A 19,426-nucleotide genomic window follows, 5' to 3' on the forward strand; every position below is an offset into this window, starting at 1 on the left:
ACATCTGCAAAGTTATATTGACATCCGATCATGTCTTGTGGGTGCTTCAATTATTTGTGAGACAAAAAGAGAGCGAGAGAGAGAAATAATTGAAATTAATATTTCACGCACTGCATACGAGTGAAAGCTGTTGTGTGCTAGTGATTGGGTGAACCTCTTTGATAAACCGGGATAAAATTCGATCCCTAAATATTGCGGGCAAAGCTTCTACCCACTATGCTATCTAGGCACGTTTAACAAGTGGGATCTGAACTCCAATGTTCCAGTGTCCTGTTTTACAGATTTTACGTACGATCTTATCTTTTGTAGGCATATGTCCGTGTTCATCGACTTGCCCGGCACACTATTTCAGTCTACCAGGAATGTTCCAGTAACAGAAGATGGAAAATAAGATGTAGAGACTTCTAGGACAAGAAAGTGTTCTCGATTAATTCAGCAAAAACCAGTTTTTATAAATTTCGCCAGACGCGGGCAGACAGTTCATAAATTAAGAGTACAGCTTGAGATCAGGAATACTGTAAAAATATTTATAATGCATATTTATTTGTTCAAAAGGTTTATACAACGTTTAATGAAATGGCACTATTAATAAATTGATTGGACGTCCTACTCTTTTTTGCAGTTCGCAACAGAATAAATGCTATTTGTAGTTTGCCGAATGCGTTTCGCCTCAATTCATTCTAAAGCATATTCAGTAACCTGAAACATTTACCTACTGACATGAAAAACATTTCATTTACCAGTTTCCGCATTCAAATTTTATTCCGATTTTACGCGTACATGTACAGTTTAAACCACTGACCACAGCTACCGAACAAATGCTTTCAACTATTGGCAACACTACAAAAAAAAAAACATTGTAACATGATTAAATAGCTAAAACAATAACAGTCAATTAGTCGCACACAGATAAACTCAAATTCGAAAACTGGCGTGGTTTGGTGTCTCCCTGTTGGTACTCAACGATAAAAAAAGTACAGTATTCACAATGTAACAGAAGTACGCTAAATTACGTAATATTATAAAATTCTTTTCTCCAAGGTAGTGTCATGGCAGCTCCCCAACGAAGAACAGAGATTGAACGACACTTCTTTCATCTTGGCAGTATAGGCCTATGTATCTTTGTGAGAAATGAATTTATTTTGCTAAGAACTCTTAGGCACCGTTGAACACTGACCAGACGAGCGTCAGGTTGCAACTCACAATATCTTGTAAACTAGCAGTCACGCAGAATCGTTTTAAAAGTGTCATTTCGTAAGAAATGAAACCTAACTTGAGGAAATATTCATACTATTGTTATATAAAAAGGCAAATGGAGGTTCTCGCTTTAACGTTACCAATCCAAAGATCAACGACAAAGACGTAGCTAGACATCATTTGCATGTCATATTCACAGGGCAGAATTCATATTTAAAACAATGGAAGAATCACCTTTCCGTTTAATGTACCAAGGAATACTGACACAGTCGCTAAAAATAAAAGTAGTGGTGTTGGTTTAGTTACAGAGGAGAATATAGAACGCATCAGTCGCTCAGCAACAGTAGACCATATATGATTACTTACGCAGTTACGTTCCAGACGCCATATGGTCGTGAGACACGTGGGTAGCGTGTCAGGTCACGTCAACTTTTACTTTCAGTTTCATGGTCGGAAAAGCGATCAAAGTCTTTACATATTTTAGTCCAGATGAGAAAATAAATGGACTGCAGGATTCAGTGACGCAGCAAGTTCTTTGTCAGTGAGGTATCAGTTAAGTCTGTTGCTCGATTACGACTGTTTTCGCGTCATGTAGCTAAATAATATCTTAATAATACGCCTCACCAATAATATCAATTTTTATTTCCCTACAAATACCTATCAAGCTTATCTTCAGTTAGTATACGAGCTCTTTCTACACATTAATTTGTGAATACAAAACTATCATTCATTTGATAATGAAATCAGGAAATTGGTCAAACTGATTGGACTCAGGTTTCGTTAGTAAGACTGCAAGGGTAATTTTAATACAAATTTTCGTGGAGATACTTGTACCCGGTGACTTCTGAATGGTATAGGTACCAAAATTTATTTGTGCGAAAATTACGGTAAATTTATTATTAATGAGCCTAGTTGTGAATTAACAACAATATAATTAAAAGATAGAAGCGCTCACACAGCGTGATGTCCTGTAATGCAAGTGAAATTCACAGGAAATTATCTCTCCGTTATAAAAAAAGAATAGTTCATTAGATCTGTCCCTTTTCCTAAATGTTTAAAGTGAAATATTTTTACACGGTGAAGTCCTGTTTATAATAATACAGACAGTTGCAAGTATCTGCCGAATAACTTGATCGTAACCGAGCATGGTTTCCAATTTTCGTGGAGTTGCTTGGGTGTGACCCTCTTCCCTATTACCGTGTGGAATATCAAGGGTATATCTATACCGTGTTGATGAGTAACGAATGTTTCTGCTGTGCAGTGTTGTGTTAGTATTAGTACGGATGATAACAGATCTAAAAGTACCAGCTTCCGTAGCCGAGGTCGCTAACGTACACTTTGGTAAGAGTGTTCTACGCTAATTTAGACGACTGAAATCCGTTGCAGTAGCCGGCCGATGTGGCCGAGCGGTTCTGGGCGCTTCAGTCTGTAACCGCGTGACTGCTACGGTCGCAAGTTCGAATCCTGCCTCGGGCATGGATGTGTGTGATGTCCTTAGGTTAGTTAGGATTAAGTAGTTCTAAGTTCTAGGGGACTGATGACCACAGATGTTAAGTCCCATAGTGCTCAGAGCCATTTTTTTTCCGTTGCAGTAGCAGACATTTTCATCACCAGTATTTGAGCGACAACTGAAGTAGATTTGCGTCAGTAATGTTTCCAGGTGCCACACTATACTGGGTTGCATTTAAAATATCTTCACTGTGTCTCACCATCAACAAGACAAAAAAGACGGTACACTATATAACAAAGGTTGAAATGGCTCTGACCACTATGCGACTTAACTTCTGAGGTCATTAGTCGCCTAGAACTTAGAACTAATTAAACGTAACTAACCTAAGGACATCACACACATCCATGCCCGAGGCAGGATTCGAACCTGCGACCGGAGCAGTCGCTCGGCTGCAGACTGTAGCGCCTAGAACCGCACGCCAATCCGGTCGGCACTATATAACAAACTTCTTAAATATCGTCCTGTAGATGAGCTAGAACCATCAAATGTGCCACACGGAAGGTATGGATGCACGACAGGGGTTGAAAAAAAAATGGAAACACTGCGAGATATGCGTGCTCGAACGTAAATGCAGGTGCTAGCCAAGCGTGCAGGTTGCACTGTTGTATTTGACCACGAACGACACTTCTGCATTGTCCTCAATACGTTGCAAGTGGCAGTCGTGGTCGGAACAGTGTTCTGAGCAGTTGTGAGTGCTTTATGTCGGAGCTAAGTGAATTCGAACGTGAGAAAATTTTTGGTGCTCGCATGTTGGATGCTTCCGTAACCAAGATAGCAGAAGTGTTCGGGGTTTCAAGAGGCATCGTATCGAAGATTTATAATGCATACGGGGAAAGCAGAAAACATGCCCGGCAAATTCACAACGCGGACTAAATTGTGTGCTGAGTGATCGTGACAGACGGCCATGGAATAAAATTGTGACAAAAAACAAGCGGACGTCAGCTGCAAAATGCAGTGCAGAACTAAATGTTGCACTCGAGAGCCCTGTCAGCACCAAAAGAACACGAAAGTAGCTCCAGGAGGAGGGAATTTAAGAAAACGTGGTGCAGAAGCCAGGAAACTGTACTATGGAGCAATGGAAGAATGTCACTTGGTCGGATGAGTCTTGATTCACATTGTTTCCAACTTCTGGGCGAGCTTACGTCGCAAGAGTGAAATGTGGCTGGGGTCCAGTGACGATTTGGGCCACCACATCGTGTTATTCCACGGATCCCATGGTTACTCTGCAAGGTCGCGGTACTATCAAGGATTCTGTGACCTTTGTAGCTGACCATGTTCCTCCCATGATACTTTTTTTTTTTCAGTGCTGATGCAGTACTCTAATACGACAGGGACTTTGTTCAGAGAGCTCGCACCACCCAGGACTGGTTTTGTGAGCATAAGGATGAGTTGTTTCATCTCTCCTGGCCACCACAGTCACCTGACCTCAATACCATTGAATCATTGTGGACTATTTTGGAGAGAAGTTTGCGTGATCACTCTCCACCCATCGTTACCTGCACTTGCCACTATTTTACAGAAAGAATGGTATACGATTGCCTTGGCAACCATACATAACCTGTGCTTATCCATTCCGAGATGACTGCAAACTGTTTTCAGTGCCAAGGGATTCCCTACACCGTATTAGACATGGTAATACGTTGTGTTCGTGGTGTTTCCATACTTTTGACCAACCCCGGTACATCAGATGAAGAAAGGAAACTAGGTATCCAATACATTAGCCTATTTCTCTTGACAGAGTTTTAGTTTTTGAACAGCTGATTCATACTTGTATGCTCATAAATTTTCAGTTCATTACCCTACAAACAGGTAAATCGTATTTGGCAATGACTTTCATCCTAGTTTTAGAAAGTTCTGCAAAGATACTGGAAAATTAAACCAAGCCGTCGAAACAGCCTCTGGACAAATCGCACAATCTTACATAAAGTCATAGATGTTTCTAAAGCTGACGAGCAATATAGGTGAATTGGAACTAGTGGAAAGCCATTTAAACGCAAAAATGTGTGTGAAAGGTGTTTTAAAATATATGCGGACCGGAGACTGACATTTCAGTCCAAGTCATTGTTCCTCTCTTAGCAACGTACACATAATTCTAAAAATACAGTCTGCTGGAACAGATAGTGATTGTTTCTAATAAAACTTTATATGAAAACAGTGGAAATCGCAGTTATTTAGTTACACTTTACCAGTTTCGTCGTTTAACATTTTTAAAAGTGTTATACTGTCGTGGAATCAACACCTGCGTCAAGTAGCTACAAACTTACAATATTTGCCTTGGCGTAAACGGTTCAGGAACATTTCTCATGGCAAGTACTGCTCGTATGACACTACCTGACGCAAGTGGTACATCGACAATAGCGTAATACGTCTGAAAATAGATTAATTAAGCCAAAACTGGAAATGTGTAACAAAGAGCTGCGGTTCTACATCTACATCTACATCTACATTTATACTCCGCAAGCCACCCAACGGTGTGTGGCGGAGGGCACTTCACGTGCCACTGTCATTACCTCCCTTTCCTGTTCCAGTCGCGTATGGTTCGCGGGAAGAACGACTGTCTGAAAGCCTCCGTGCGCGCTCTAATCTCTCTAATTTTACATTCGTGATCTCCTCGGGAAGTATAAGTAGGGGGAAGCAATATAATTGATACCTCATCCAGAAACGCACCCTCTCGAAACCTGGCGAGCAAGCTACACCGCGATGCAGAGCGCCTGTCTTGCAGAGTCTGACACTTGAGTTTGTTAAACATCTCCGTAACGCTATCACGGTTACCAAATAACCCTGTGACGAAACGCGCCGCTCTTCTTTGGATCTTCTCTATCTCCTTCGTCAACCCGATCTGGTACGGATCCCACACTGATGAGCAATACTCAAGTATAGGTCAAACGAGTGTTTTATAAGCCACCTCCTTTGTTGATGGACTACATTTTCTAAGGACTTTCCCAATGAATCTCAACCTGGTACCCGCCTTACCAACAATTAATTTTATATGATCATTCCACTTCAAATCGTTCCGCACGCATACTCCCAGATATTTTACAGAAGTAACTGCTACCAGTGTTTGTTCCGCTATCATATAATCATACAGTAAAGGATCCTTCTTTCTATGTATTCGCAATACATTACATTTGTCTATGTTAAGGGTCAGTTGCCACTCCCTGCACCAAGTGCCTATTCGCTGCAGATCTTCCTGCATTTCGCTACAATTTTCTAATGCTGCAACTTCTCTGTATACTACAGCATCATCCGCGAAAAGCCGCATGGAACTTCCGACACTATCTACTAGGTCATTTATATATATTGTGAAAAGCAATGGTCCCATAACACTCCCCTGTGGCACACCAGAGGTTACTTTAACGTCTGTAGACGTCTCTCCATTGATAACAACATGCTGTGTTCTGTTTGCTAAAAACTCTTCAATCCAGCCACACAGCTGGTCTGATATTCCGTAGGCTCTTACTTTGTTTATCAGGCGACAGTGCGGAACTGTATCGAACGCCTTCCGGAAGTCAAGAAAAATACTATCTACCTGGGAGCCTGTATCTAATATTTTCTGGGTCTCATGAACAAATAAAGCGAGTTAGGTCTCACACGATCGCTGTTTCCGGAATCCATGTTGATTCCTACATAGTAGTTTCTGGGTTTCCAAAAACGACATGATACTCGAGCAAAAAACATGTTCTAAAATTCTACAACAGATCGACGTCAGAGATATAGGTCTATAGTTTTGCGCATCTGCTCGACGACCCTTCTTGAAGACTGGGACTACCTGTGCTCTTTTCGAATCATTTGGAACCTTCCGTTCCTCTAGAGACTTGCGGTACACGGCTGTTAGAAGGGGGGCAAGTTCTTTCGCGTACTCTGTGTAGAATCGAATTGGTATCCCGTCAGGTCCAGTGGACTTTCCTCTGTTGAGTGATTCCAGTTGCTTTTCTATTCCTTGGACACTTATTTCGATGTCAGCCATTTTTTCGTTTGTGCGAAGATTTAGAGAAGGAACTGCAGTGCGGTCTTCCTCTGTGAAACAGCTTTGGAAAAAGGTGTTTAGTATTTCAGCTTCACGCGTGTCATCCTCTGTTTCAATGCCTTCATCATCGCGGAGTGTCTGGATATGCTGTTTCGAGCCACTTACTGATTTAACGTTAAGACCAGAACTTCCTAGGATTTTCTGTCAAGTCGGCACATAGAATTTTACTTTCGAATTCATTGAACGCTTCACGCATAGCCCTCATTACGCTAACTTTGACATCGTTTAGCTTCTGTTTGTCTGAGAGATTTTGGCTGCGTTTAAACTTGGAGTGAAGCTCTCTTTGCTTTCGCAGTAGTTTCCTAACTTTGTTGTTGTACCATGGTGGGTTTTTCCCGTCCCTCACAGTTTTACTCGGCACGTGCCTGTCTAAAACGCATTTTACGATTGCCTTGAACTTTTTCCATAAACACTCAACATTTTCAGTGTCAGAACAGAAATTTTCGTTTTGATCTGTTAGGTAGTCTGAAATCTGCCTTCTATTACTCTTGCTAAACAGATAAACCTTCCTCCCTTTTTTTTTATATTCCTATTAACTTCCATATTCAGGGATGCTGCAACGGCCTTATGATCACTGATTCCCTGTTCTGCACATACAGAGTCGAAAAGTGCGGGTCTGTTTGTTATCAGTAGGTCCAAGATGTTATCTCCACGAGTCGGTTCTCTGTTTAATTGCTCGAGGTAATTTTCGGATAGTGCACTCAGTATAATGTCATTCGATGCTCTGTCCCTACCACCCATCTGAGTGTCCCAGTCTATATCTGGTAAATTGAAATCTCCACCTAAGACTATAACATGCTGAGAAAATTTATGTGAAATGTATTCCAAATTTTCTCTCAGTTTTTCTGCCACTAATGCTGCTGAGTCGGGAGGTCGGTAAAAGGAGCCAATTATTAACCTAGCTCGGTTGTTGAGTGTAACCTCCACCCATAATAATTCACAGGAACTATCCACTTCTATTTCACTACAGGATAAACTACTACTAAGAGCGACGAACACTCCACCACCGGTTGCATGCAATCTATCCTTTCTAAACACCGTCTGTACCTTTGTAAAAATTTCGGCAGAATTTATCTCTGGCTTCAGCCAGCTTTCTGTACCTATAACGATTCCAGCTTCGGTGCTTTCTATCAGCGCTTGAAGTTCCGGTACTTTACCAACGCAGCTTCGACAGTTTACAATTACAATACCGATTGCTGCTTGGTCCCCGCATGTCCTGACTTTGCCCCGCACCCGTTCAGGCTGTTGCCCTTTCTGTACTTGCCCAAGGCCATCTAACCTAAAAAACCGCCCAGCCCACGCCACACAATCCCTGCTACCCGTGTAGCCGCTTGTTGCGTGTAGTGGACTCCTGACCTATCCAGCGGAATCCGAAACCCCACCACCCTATGGCGCAAGTCGAGGAATCTGCAGCCCACACAATCGCAGAACCGTCTCAGCCTCTGATTCAGACCCTCCACTCGGCTCTGTACCAAAGGTCCGCAGTCAGTCCTGTCGACGATGCTGCAGATGGTGAGCTCTGCTTGCATTCCGCTAGCGAGACTGGCAGTCTTCACCAAATCAGATAGCCGCCGGAAGCCAGAGAGGATTTCCTCCGATCCATAGCGACACACATCATTGGTGCCGACATGAGCGACCACCTGCAGATGGGTGCACCCTGTACCCTTCATGGCATCCGGAAGGACCCTTTCCACATCTGGAATGACTCCCCCCAGTATGCACACGGAGTGCACATTGGTTTTCTTCCCCTCTCTTGCTGCCATATCCCTAAGGGGCCCCATTACGCGCCTGACGTTGGAGCTCCCAACTGCCAGTAAGCCCACCCTCTGCGACCGCCCGGATCTTACAGACTGAGGGGCAACCTCTGAAACAGGACAAGCAGCCATGTCAGGCCGAAGATCAGTATCAGCCTGAGACAGAGCCTGAAACCGGTTCGTCAGACAAACTGGAGAGGCCTTCCGTTCAGCCCTCCAGAATGTCTTTCGCCCCCTGCCACACCTTGAGACGACGTCCCACTCTACCACAGGTGAGGCATCAGCCTCAATGCGGGCCGTATCCCGGGCAACCACAGTCGTAGTTCGATCGGGGGATGCGTGGGACGAGCTGGCCGTCCCCGACAAACCCCCATTCGGACCCCCACAGTGATGCCCATTGGCAACAGCCTCAAGCTGTGTGACCGAAGCCAACACTGCCCGAAGCTGGGAGCGAAGGGATGCCAACTCAGCCTGCATCCGAACACAGCAGTTGCAGTTAGAACTGGATTATAAGATTTAAGAAATTTTAATCAAATAAACATAAGTTAGAGTGAACCATATCCAACTGAGCTTCTTTAACAAGGTTATATACCAGTACTTCTTTCTTCTTTAAAATGACTATCATAACCACCTAAATATTATCTGTATGTAACTGAAATAAGAAGTATAAAATACATTTTCTTTTCTTGTTAGGACTGAATATATCTTGATAGCGGAGTCACTGAAGACAGAACACTAATCCAATACTTACGTAGACAGGAGTTCATACTGGTCCTGGTTTTACTGGAGAATAACTTCTTATAAACATAAAATGAGTAAGTAAGGGCATAGAACACCCACATTTCTATGAACAGGCCGAAATATATAAACAAGCACTTTCTATTAGGATTACTGTGCCATTTCGTTTAGTAAACAGCAGAACTGACATGTGGAAGCTGCATATGGAGGGAAATGTGTGTTAAGTATCATTTGCGAAATCAGAAAATTATGTTAAAGAAACTGCTTTACAGGTTTATTGGCGAAATAGAAAAATGTGAGCGTCGAAAAACTGACATACACGTGATTTAGAAACATCGGCACCTTTACCGACCGGACGCGGAACTCTAGGTCATCATAACTTATGGCGGAATACAAAATCATAAAATTAGTAAGACAGAGACACGTTACACCCTTAAATCACAATTAATGGCGCTATAACAAAACTAGAACGTATTATCAACCATTGTGGAGGGATATAAATTAAATATTATGTCAGGGAAAAATCTCTTTTACCTTTTGTGTGATTTGCCTCCTGGTTCTCCGGGCGTCTCTGTAATATTATTTTGCTGTTTCCACTCCATCTCATACTGCGTGAGCGGCACAGCGATGTCCCCATAGAACCCATCTGAAAAAAAAAACGGAAAAAAGTGATAACACAAAAAAGGCAAGTCGCATTTATGACAGTACATATTTTTAATTTATGGTCAAAAATATAATTTTCTGGAATGATTTCGAACTTTTCTCAAGGGAATGGCAATCAGATTTTCGTCTTTCGGAGACAGGGCGGGTATACTTTGGTCGACGGGAAAAATGGATTCTGTATGTGTCTAACAATTCACCGATTATCAAAGATACTTTAGCAATCCATATTTCCTAAACTGACGTCCACGCTAATCAGTGATGTATGAGATGAACTGACGTATCCAGCATGTTTGTAAATTATGCGAAGGCGTACTGAAAAGCAGTACCTCAGAAATTCTTATGTGAACAGACTTAAAGCTTTTAAAGTAAAAGAAACGTTATTGACAGTCTACATATTATTTGTTACGTGCTGTTAGCAACTGACACATTTCGCAAAACATATCGAAATTAGAGAAAATTTAACATATTTTCTAACACTCTTTGAAGCAACGTTACTCTACCATCAAATATTATTGATGTAGTGCTGTAATAAACATTAATGTAATTTGTTTTGGAAGTAATAAAATGTATAAGGCATTATTTGGCTGCATACGAGGTAGAGGCTTCTGCAAACATTGAAGATGACGTTAGCAGTATATCTTGATTTCCTCGTGCTTTTGCAGCGAAGAGGGTACCAGAAAACATGCGACAAGAGGCGACCAGCGGTCACGTGAGTGCAGCCGCAGCGTTCCTCTCGGCGCCGGCGGGGGTCAGCGAAGCCCTACCAACGCCCGCCACCAGACGGACTAATTTTTGATTTGTCGATCTGGTTATCCAGCTGCGTGTCTTGCTAAAAGCCTCTCGCGGTAAACAAAACGACACAGCAAAAACATGTAGCACAGGATGATAGGTCCAGTAATCAGTTCTGCCTCGTGATTGCTTGGAAATAATTTTACGCTTGATTAGCCAATTTGTTTGAAACTTCATTTCAGTCGTACAGCATTAAAATCTGATCGATATTATCTATTAAAAGCGACAGGAAAAGGTGTAAAATTTGTGGTTTAGTCAACGTATGTCAGTTTGTCTCCAGATTTTTTTCAGAATCGAGTATCAGAAAAGCTGCCAGCTGAAGCGGCATATCTCTTTTCCAATTACTTACCCTTTAGTCCTAGAGCCTGATGTAAAACTACATGAAACAGTACCAGGAAGCGTGATATGCTGTAGCCGGTGTGAAAGTGATACAATTCCTGAAAAAATATTATTATTCGAACTGAAGTTCAGGAATGCAAATTTTACAAATGGGAATCCTCTTTTATGATCTCAGTTTGATTCTCAACCTCAAGTAGAGATTAGCCAAGCATGGAGTATGGCTAATACTATTGTAGGGATCAAATACGCTTGCACCTGAATTTTTATCTTCATGAAGCTATGAATCTTCTGGTAATTATTTCACGGGATAAAGTGTTTTGGACAGAGCTAACAACAATACAGGGTGTCCCAAGAAAAATGGTCAATATTCAGGCAGATGACAGGAAACCTCACTTGGAGCAAAAAACTTCATATAGACATATGCCCTATTTCGAATGGTTTCCAAGTTTTACATTAGTGTTTGGGCTAGTGGCGCACATACATACGTGTTACGCATCCTGTCTCTTTGAGGTTTTATTCTAGACCAACTTACCTTGTTGCTTTGCTCGGGATGCCTTTTGCCATTAAACTACCCCGCTGAACTCGCAAAGTTGTCCATGGTGTGTTGTAGGTGAAATAGTGGGAGGGATTGAGTTTGTATCAGAGAGAAGCTTTGGTGACACGTGTTTGTACATGAGCTGGCTAAAATGCCACACATATACACCAATGAAGAATTCGCAGATATGGAATATGTTTACGGCTTCTGCAATGGTAGAGCTCGTCGAGGAATACCGTCAGCGCTTCCGACACGTCGAGTTCCGATCGTGGATTCGTTACCAGAGTTTTCAGCAAATTGCGTGAAATAGGTATTCTTCCACGTTCCTGTTTTTCTTCTGAACTTGTCCTTCAACAACCTTTCCAGGAACATTCTGTTCAAATGGTGCAGCGTCGTCTTATTACCAGCACACGGCGACTTTTTGCAATTATCATTTCCCACGAACATATGTATGACGATCATTACGTGCGGAAAGCTTGTATCCATTTCACATATAGCATGCCCACAGTGTTAACATTGGCAACAATGTGACGCGGCTTGAATTTTATCATTGGTTAAATGATAATCGTCATTTGCTTCCATTAATACTATTCACTGATGAAGCCATGTTGTTGTTGTTGTGGTCTTCAGTCCTGAGACTGGTTTGATGCAGCTCTACATGCTACCCCATCCTGTGCAAGCTTCTTCATCTCCCAGGACTTACTGCAACTCACATCCTTCTGAATCTGCTTAGTGTATTCATCTCTTGGTCTCCCTCTACGATTTTTACCCTCCACGCTGCCCTCCAATGCTAAATTTGTGATCCCTTGATGCCTCAGTACATGTCCTACTAACCGGTCCCTTCTTTTTGTCAAGTTGTGCCACATACTCCTCTTCTCCCCAATTCTATTCAATACCTCCGCATTAGTTATGTGATCTACCCATCTAATCTTCAGCATTCTTCTGTAGCGCCACATTTCGAAAGCTTCTTGTCCAAACTATTTATCGTCCATGTTTCACTTCCATACATGGCTACACTCCATACAAATACTTTCAGAAACGACTTCCTGACACTTGTATACGCAGAATGAAATCAAAAACATACGTAACAATCATCGAAAGTAGCAGGAAAATCCACACGCTACAGAGGAAACTAATTTGGGATTTCAGTAAATGTATGGTGCAGCATGATCGGTAACATGTTTGATACGTCAGTGATTTTACAGGAGAAAATGACGAGACAGCCTTAATATTTGGAAAATTCATTTGTCAAACGCCTTGAGGTCATTCTTTGGCCACGTGCACTGCAATAACCTTCCAGCATTACGGAGCTCCTCCACATTTTACCAGACGTGTGAGAAAACATCTAAGCTGCATTTACTCTAATCGTTGGATGGGTTGTGGTAGTACAATTAGCTGACCAACAAGATCGCCAGATCTTACGCCAGTAGATTCCGTTTTAGGAGGTTGGATGAAGTCTGAGGTGCACAAACTAAAGGTGAATACCTGAAATGAACTGTTTGGTCGCATCAGGGAACGTGCAGAAGCACTCAGACACGCAACACAACCTGCCCTCCCTGGAGTGCACAAATGCATCGAAATTGACGGCGGAATATGTAAACAGTTGTTGTGTAGTGTACAACAGCTTAAATCTGACGTGTAGGCGTACTATATTGCTTAGAGGTGAATGTGTTAAAAATACTTATTCTTCAATTGATACTTTGTCAAAGGCATGTTTAATGTTCGGTTGATTGGTTGGTTGATTTGGGGGAGGGACCAAACAGTGAGGTCATCGGTCTCAAAGGATTAGGGAAGGAAGTCGGCCGTGCCCTTTCAAAGGAACCATCCCGGCATTTGCCTGAAGCGATTTAGGGAAATCATGGAAAACCTAAATCAGGATGCCGGACGCGGGTCGTCCTCTCGAATGCGAGTCCAGTGTGCTAAGTGTTTAATGTTTACTAATTGTTGTACATATGTACTTGTGTAAAATTTATAATGTGTTGAATAATACAGAAAATAAATAATCGTGTACGTTAAATCAGTTCTAGCTCGGAAACCATACGGAATAAAGCATATGTCCATATGAAGTTTCTTGCTTCAAATGATCGTCCCTGTCATAAGCGTGGATATTGACTATTCTTCATGGGACACCTTGTATACCCCACTTCGATGATTAGCGGAAGAAAACAGCGGCCACTGATGGACAATAAGCGAGGTTCCGATGGAAGAAACGTATCATTGATCCAGCACCCTACAATATCGGAAAGCTCTCATAATATATAACTAGAGGTAAGGTACACTTTTCACCATAACGGAATACTCCTGAGGGTCGGGTACTACACGTGAAAGAAAAAAAGGTCTTTTATTTCTTTCAATAAATAATGAGAGCATTAATATACTCCTAAAAAGGGAGCTTACTCTTGATTTTTATGGATTTAATGATGTAAATGATTTAATGATACCATTATTATGAATTACAATTTTCACATCTTAAGATACAGAATTTTTCGAGTGCGCCGTACTATTTCATACTGATTACACCGTCCAGTCTCATCATTACGATCACCTCATGCATGTGATGTCTAAAGCGTATCTCTCATCACAAATATCAAAACATTTACATTTAGAATGTAGGTGTATCTGGGGATCTACGTACGTATTCCTGTCCTTATTATCGTGAGCAAAGGAGGAGCTTTTTTGGAGTTGGAATGAGCGATTATCATGGGGTTCTGGGTTAAAAATGGATACTATTTGGGAAACAGTGAAAATTATCATGTGTTTATGTGCTTTTGTGGTGAACGGTATCGTAATGGAGAATCGAAGAGTTTGAGAAGTCGTGCTGCGGAAGAATGTTGAAAATTAGGTGGACTGATTGGGTAAGAACTGAGGTTTTCCTCCGAATCGCTGAAGAAAGGAACATATGGAAAATACTGGCAAGAACAAGGTACAGAATGACAGAATGTGCGTTAAGACACCACAGAATAACTTCCATCGTAATACAGGGAGCTGCAGAGGTAAAAAAGACTGTAAAGGAAGAGAAAGATTGGAATATATGCAAGAAACAATTGAGAATGTGGGGTGCAAGTGCTCTTCTGAGACGTAGAGGTCGTCACAGGAAAGGAATTCGTGGCGCGCTGCAACAAACCGGTCAGAAGGCTGCTCTTTCTGTTTATTTCATTCATATGTATTGGGGAATTCGTATGAGCAGAAGTTCAGTATCCAAAGATTCCATGAGCTACAAACGTAAATAATCGTTACCATAGTACAGATTTTAGTTTAGCACCCTTCATCTAACTTGCTGCAGACTGCTTAAATCAGTGCCCAGATCCTTTTTAAACGACACAAACAACGATTTCACCTTGGAATCATGAAATAGTGTTCCGTTTCTATTTACTATAGCCCGAATTAAGCGTTGAGAAGCTCAGTACCAGCTGAAAGAAATGTGCAAGAAATACAACTTAAACATTTCTAATAATAAAACCTAAATAATGGCATCCCGAAGAACATATCTAGTCAGGTCAAAAATTATTTCAGATAATTTAGTATATTACTTAGATTATGCCGTAAGTTTCGATTTTGGCTCTGATCATGAAAATAAGATACAGAATTTCCAAGCTATATATGGTAACATTAGCAGAACATTATGGCCATAAAGCACAAAAAGAAATAATCATGAAATTCTGTAAAATTATGGCGATTCCTGTGTTATGCTATGGAAGCGAAAGCTGTGTTACCACAAGAAAGCAAGAAAATAAAATGCAAACAGTAGAGACCGGGTTCCTAAGGATGACGAAGGACTGCACAAGAAGAGACGTGATTACAAAATGGAAATATTAGGACAGAATTAAATTTTTCAACGTGAATGAATAAAGTTCAAATGTATCGTGAAAACTGGAAACAGTTCGTCATGAGAATACTATGTTATAGAATTCCGCAGATGATCCTGAACCACAAGCAGAATGGGAAAACAGGTATTGGAGGACCTTGGTAAAAACATTGCAATGATTTTGTTTGTGAGGTTGGAACAGGAAATAGCCTAATCCCTGAAAGAACCATGATGATGATGAAGTATTAAATAAAAAGTATTATAAAATACGTGATTTCGAGGTTCACTCTTTGGCTTGCTTTGTAGCTTTCGAACACTATAGTACTGTCTCGTCTTTAAGAAAACGTAAATAGTTCTGCAGAGTGGAGTTCGTTTAATGTTTGTGACACGGCTACTATGCATGTCCTGTCTCGTTTGCATTACGTGATACTCTTACTTTGATTAACAGTCTATATACTGAACCTGAGCGACAACATTCTCGAAAATTGTGTCACCTGTAGTTCACGTCCTGCCACTGCGGTTAAGTAAAAGTTAGGCAACATGCCAGTGACAACTCTCAAGTTCTACAGAATACCTGTAACTGAGACCTGTCTGTCCACGAATATTATAGATTAATAAAAATTTCAGATATTAGTGAACTTTAAGAGTTTCTGTTCAAGTGAAGGAAACAGCAAAATAACTAAGAAAATCATGAAATGTAGATCATCATAAGCGATCACAAATATTACCTTCATAATGTTTCATTATGAATGAAACTGTTGCTCGTACTGAGGCGCATACTGCAATATGTATTCGGAATTTCGAATTTTCCAGCGCTTGTGATTTGATACATCTTTGCACGAGAACGGTAAGTGACGCAAAACAGCTAACGGAGAAAAACAAGTAACTTAGAACAGAGCGAAGCATACATATCCGCTGCGTTTGACTTTTGGCACAAGAAGGGCTGGTCTCGCATGCAAACACGCGCGCTAATCACCAGACTTAATGCAGAATATGGCTTCTGATCCTGTGCCAGACTTTCGGACCTCTGCGCCCCACTATAGAATATCAGAAACTTCTGTTTTGTTATATGGATAAAGTCCACATTTTGAGTATTGTGACAGATTATCTTTGTCGTCGTTGTTATGTGCCTATATGTCGTTGTTATGACTAAATGAGAAAGAGGGAACACAGAACTACCTACGAAATAGACTCTGTACAAATAACTATAACAGTTAATATTGTAAAATATATTCTGTCGTCTCATACAATTATCCCTGGTGTAAACCTCTAGAAGTATGTGAAGTTTCAGTGCGAAAAAAAATCTGTGTCCAGTAAGCTATATCGAGATGTTTAAGGTTTTGATGGAAATATTCCCTCCCTAAATTTATCTAATACAGTCACTGTTCTTAATTGAAAGAAATATAGCTTATACGTCCAAATATTCTCAGTGATCCTGAACATCGATTCATGGATTGTTAAGTATCGTCTTATTCGCACTATTCCTAGAATTAACTTAGCCCTTTCAGACCCCCACCCAAACTTGAAATGAAAATTTTGTAATAAATGCATTTTTGTAACTAAAAAAATATAGAATCGTGGACCAATTGCTTAGAAAATTTTATTTTTTAATTTTGATACAAATTTTGAACCCAGACGATTGTGTGGGTCGGGATTATCTTACATATTTATGTCATTCCTTGCAGTGATATTCACGAAAGAAATTACTGTCTTTTGACAAACACAAATAAATATTACACTTCAGACATCTTGTTCTCGTTCTCTTCTTGCAATTTTTTTGTCTGCAGAAACGTGCTGAAGGCAAATCATCAACAGTTCGCCAGTGATGATATCCGTCTAGCCGCTTCTCATCACATGGTGTGTTTGCTGGTTTGTAAATTTTATTTGGTGGCTCTTCATCGGATTCACTTTCATGTTCCTGTCCTGAAGAAGAAGAAATTAGCGCTTCCCCAATCACTTGTCGGAATCCAAGAATATCGAAAGTGTTTTTCTTTTGTACTTTATTGGCTTCGCATTCAACTTTGTATTGTAACCAGGAATTGACGCAAGCCAAATCAAGTAAATGTATCAAAACTTTTAAAGTCCACTTTTTTGTCTTCAAAAAAGTCCTGTAGGTCTCCATCATTTGATCGCAGAGGTCCACTCCTCCCATACACAGGTTGTAATTCACTACGACTGCAGGACACGGCACTAAGATGTACTTCTTTTCTGGTTTACTCCATCTCTCAACATTGCTTACAGTTTCACATCCTGTAGAAGTAGAGGCAAGGGTCACAGCTTTTGAATCTTTCCACTGGACAATGACAATTTTATCATCATCCCTGCAGAATTCTTGCATATCTCCTCTCTTCAGTCTTTTTTCTTCTGTGAGGTGAACTGGTTTCACTATGTTTTTCATTATGGTTCCTGTTCCTTCCAGCCCTAGGTCAAGTAACTGTTGCAATAATAGCAAAGCTGTAAAATATCTATCAAAATATAGTCTTGCACCTTGAGGTAATGTTTGATCAAGGCGAAGTATTACAGATGGCCCAAGACCAAGGCCAACATCTGGCAGAGGAGTTGCTTTACCTTGATAAAATTCAAAATCAAGTACTAAACCTTTCGTTGTTGCCAAAACAAAGTTTTTAATTCCCAAAGGGCGCGGTTTGTTTGGAACATACTGAGACAATGTGCAGCGTCCAGTAAATGGTACCATTTGCTCATCAATGGAATAATCATTTTCAGAGGGGCGTGGAAGTCTCAAATAAGCACTGCGTACAACATTGATTGCAGGTTGTACTTTCCACAATCTATTAGTCTGATTCACGTGGAATGTTGTTAGTGTCCACAACATGCAGTGCTGCTCTGAGAGTGAAGAACCTGTCTCTAGGCATACAATCTGCAATAGTTGGCATACGCAATGACTTCTGCCAGTACATACGTGTACGAGGATATCTAATGCATCCCATGAGTACATGCACGCCATACAGCTTTTTTATGTCTTGAGGATTTGTATGAAGCAACTTCCCTTTCTTCGAAAAGTAGTAACTGTTAGCGCAGTCAGATGCTAACTGAAAAAAATCTTTTGGGTAGTACTCGCTGAAATAGCTCATTGGAGTTTTAATTTCCTGTCCTACCTCAGTCTCTGAGTGCGCAACAATGTTGGAGGTGAATGGTCTTTTTCTCCAAGTGGACAAACGACGATGTGTTTCCACTGTTTTTCTAGAATTCTTTCTAATGTGTTGACTGGGAAAATTGCCCTGAACTTCTGAAGCAACTGGTAGTATTGTTGCAGAAGTATTGTTACAATTTTACTCCTCGTCAGAAGATTCAGAGCTTTCTCCAAGTCTAGGTTTGATTGTTGGAAGAGTCCAAGTTGTATCTAACAATTCGTCATCACTACTGAAGACTTCCACTTCAGAGTCATCTAATATGGCTAGAATTTCCTCGTCAGTAAGCCCTAAAACGAAACAAACGAACGAACTGTGAAAATAATGCGTAAATACAATAGTAAAATGACTTATCTATTCCGTAATCTGTTCCGAATCGTAACCACAAACATCGACCGAAAACGACCATATGCCGGTAAAATAGTCCCAACACGCACAATTGTGCGTGTGGATGTTACAGTCATTGCAGCTATGGAAGTATTCAAATAATTGTGGCGGACATATTTTTATTTACTTCTGTACACCTTTCGGAATCTCAAACACATTTTTCCAAATGTCAAAACGGAACAAATAAAGCACAATAAACATTTACCTCGACAGACATGCTTCCGACCCGCCATCTTGAAAATTACCAAAGATTAAGACACAATATCTCGCGTCTGTAACGAAATATCGATATAAATCGAGTTGTATACGAAACAGCGATTCCTGCACACTCGTGTGACTTGGGACTAAACTGCATAGCGGAGCAATATGATGCTGCAACGCAAATAAACCGCACCCACACAATTGTGCGTATCGCCTGTGAAAGGGATATACGTACATGGAAGGCGTTTAATATGCAGTACTGTTACTAATATAGAAACATAAAGGCCATACGGTGGAAAGTGTTAGTATTTCCTTCAGTACCAAACTACGTA

At 40.9% G+C, this 19,426-nt stretch overlaps 1 protein-coding gene across 1 annotated transcript in view; it reads right to left on the reverse strand.

Annotated features, from left to right (window-relative positions):
- Positions 1-19,426, reverse strand: part of LOC126183449 (tolloid-like protein 1) — a 604,520-nt gene that overhangs the window by 372,438 nt on the left and 212,656 nt on the right. The window contains exon 2 of the mRNA XM_049925443.1: positions 9,761-9,872. Within this exon, the coding sequence (XP_049781400.1) occupies positions 9,761-9,872 (112 nt within the window). The remainder of the gene's footprint in view (positions 1-9,760; positions 9,873-19,426) is intronic.

The sequence above is a fragment of the Schistocerca cancellata genome, chromosome 4 (assembly GCF_023864275.1).
Source record: "Schistocerca cancellata isolate TAMUIC-IGC-003103 chromosome 4, iqSchCanc2.1, whole genome shotgun sequence".
Taxonomy (NCBI): Eukaryota; Metazoa; Arthropoda; class Insecta; order Orthoptera; family Acrididae; genus Schistocerca; species Schistocerca cancellata.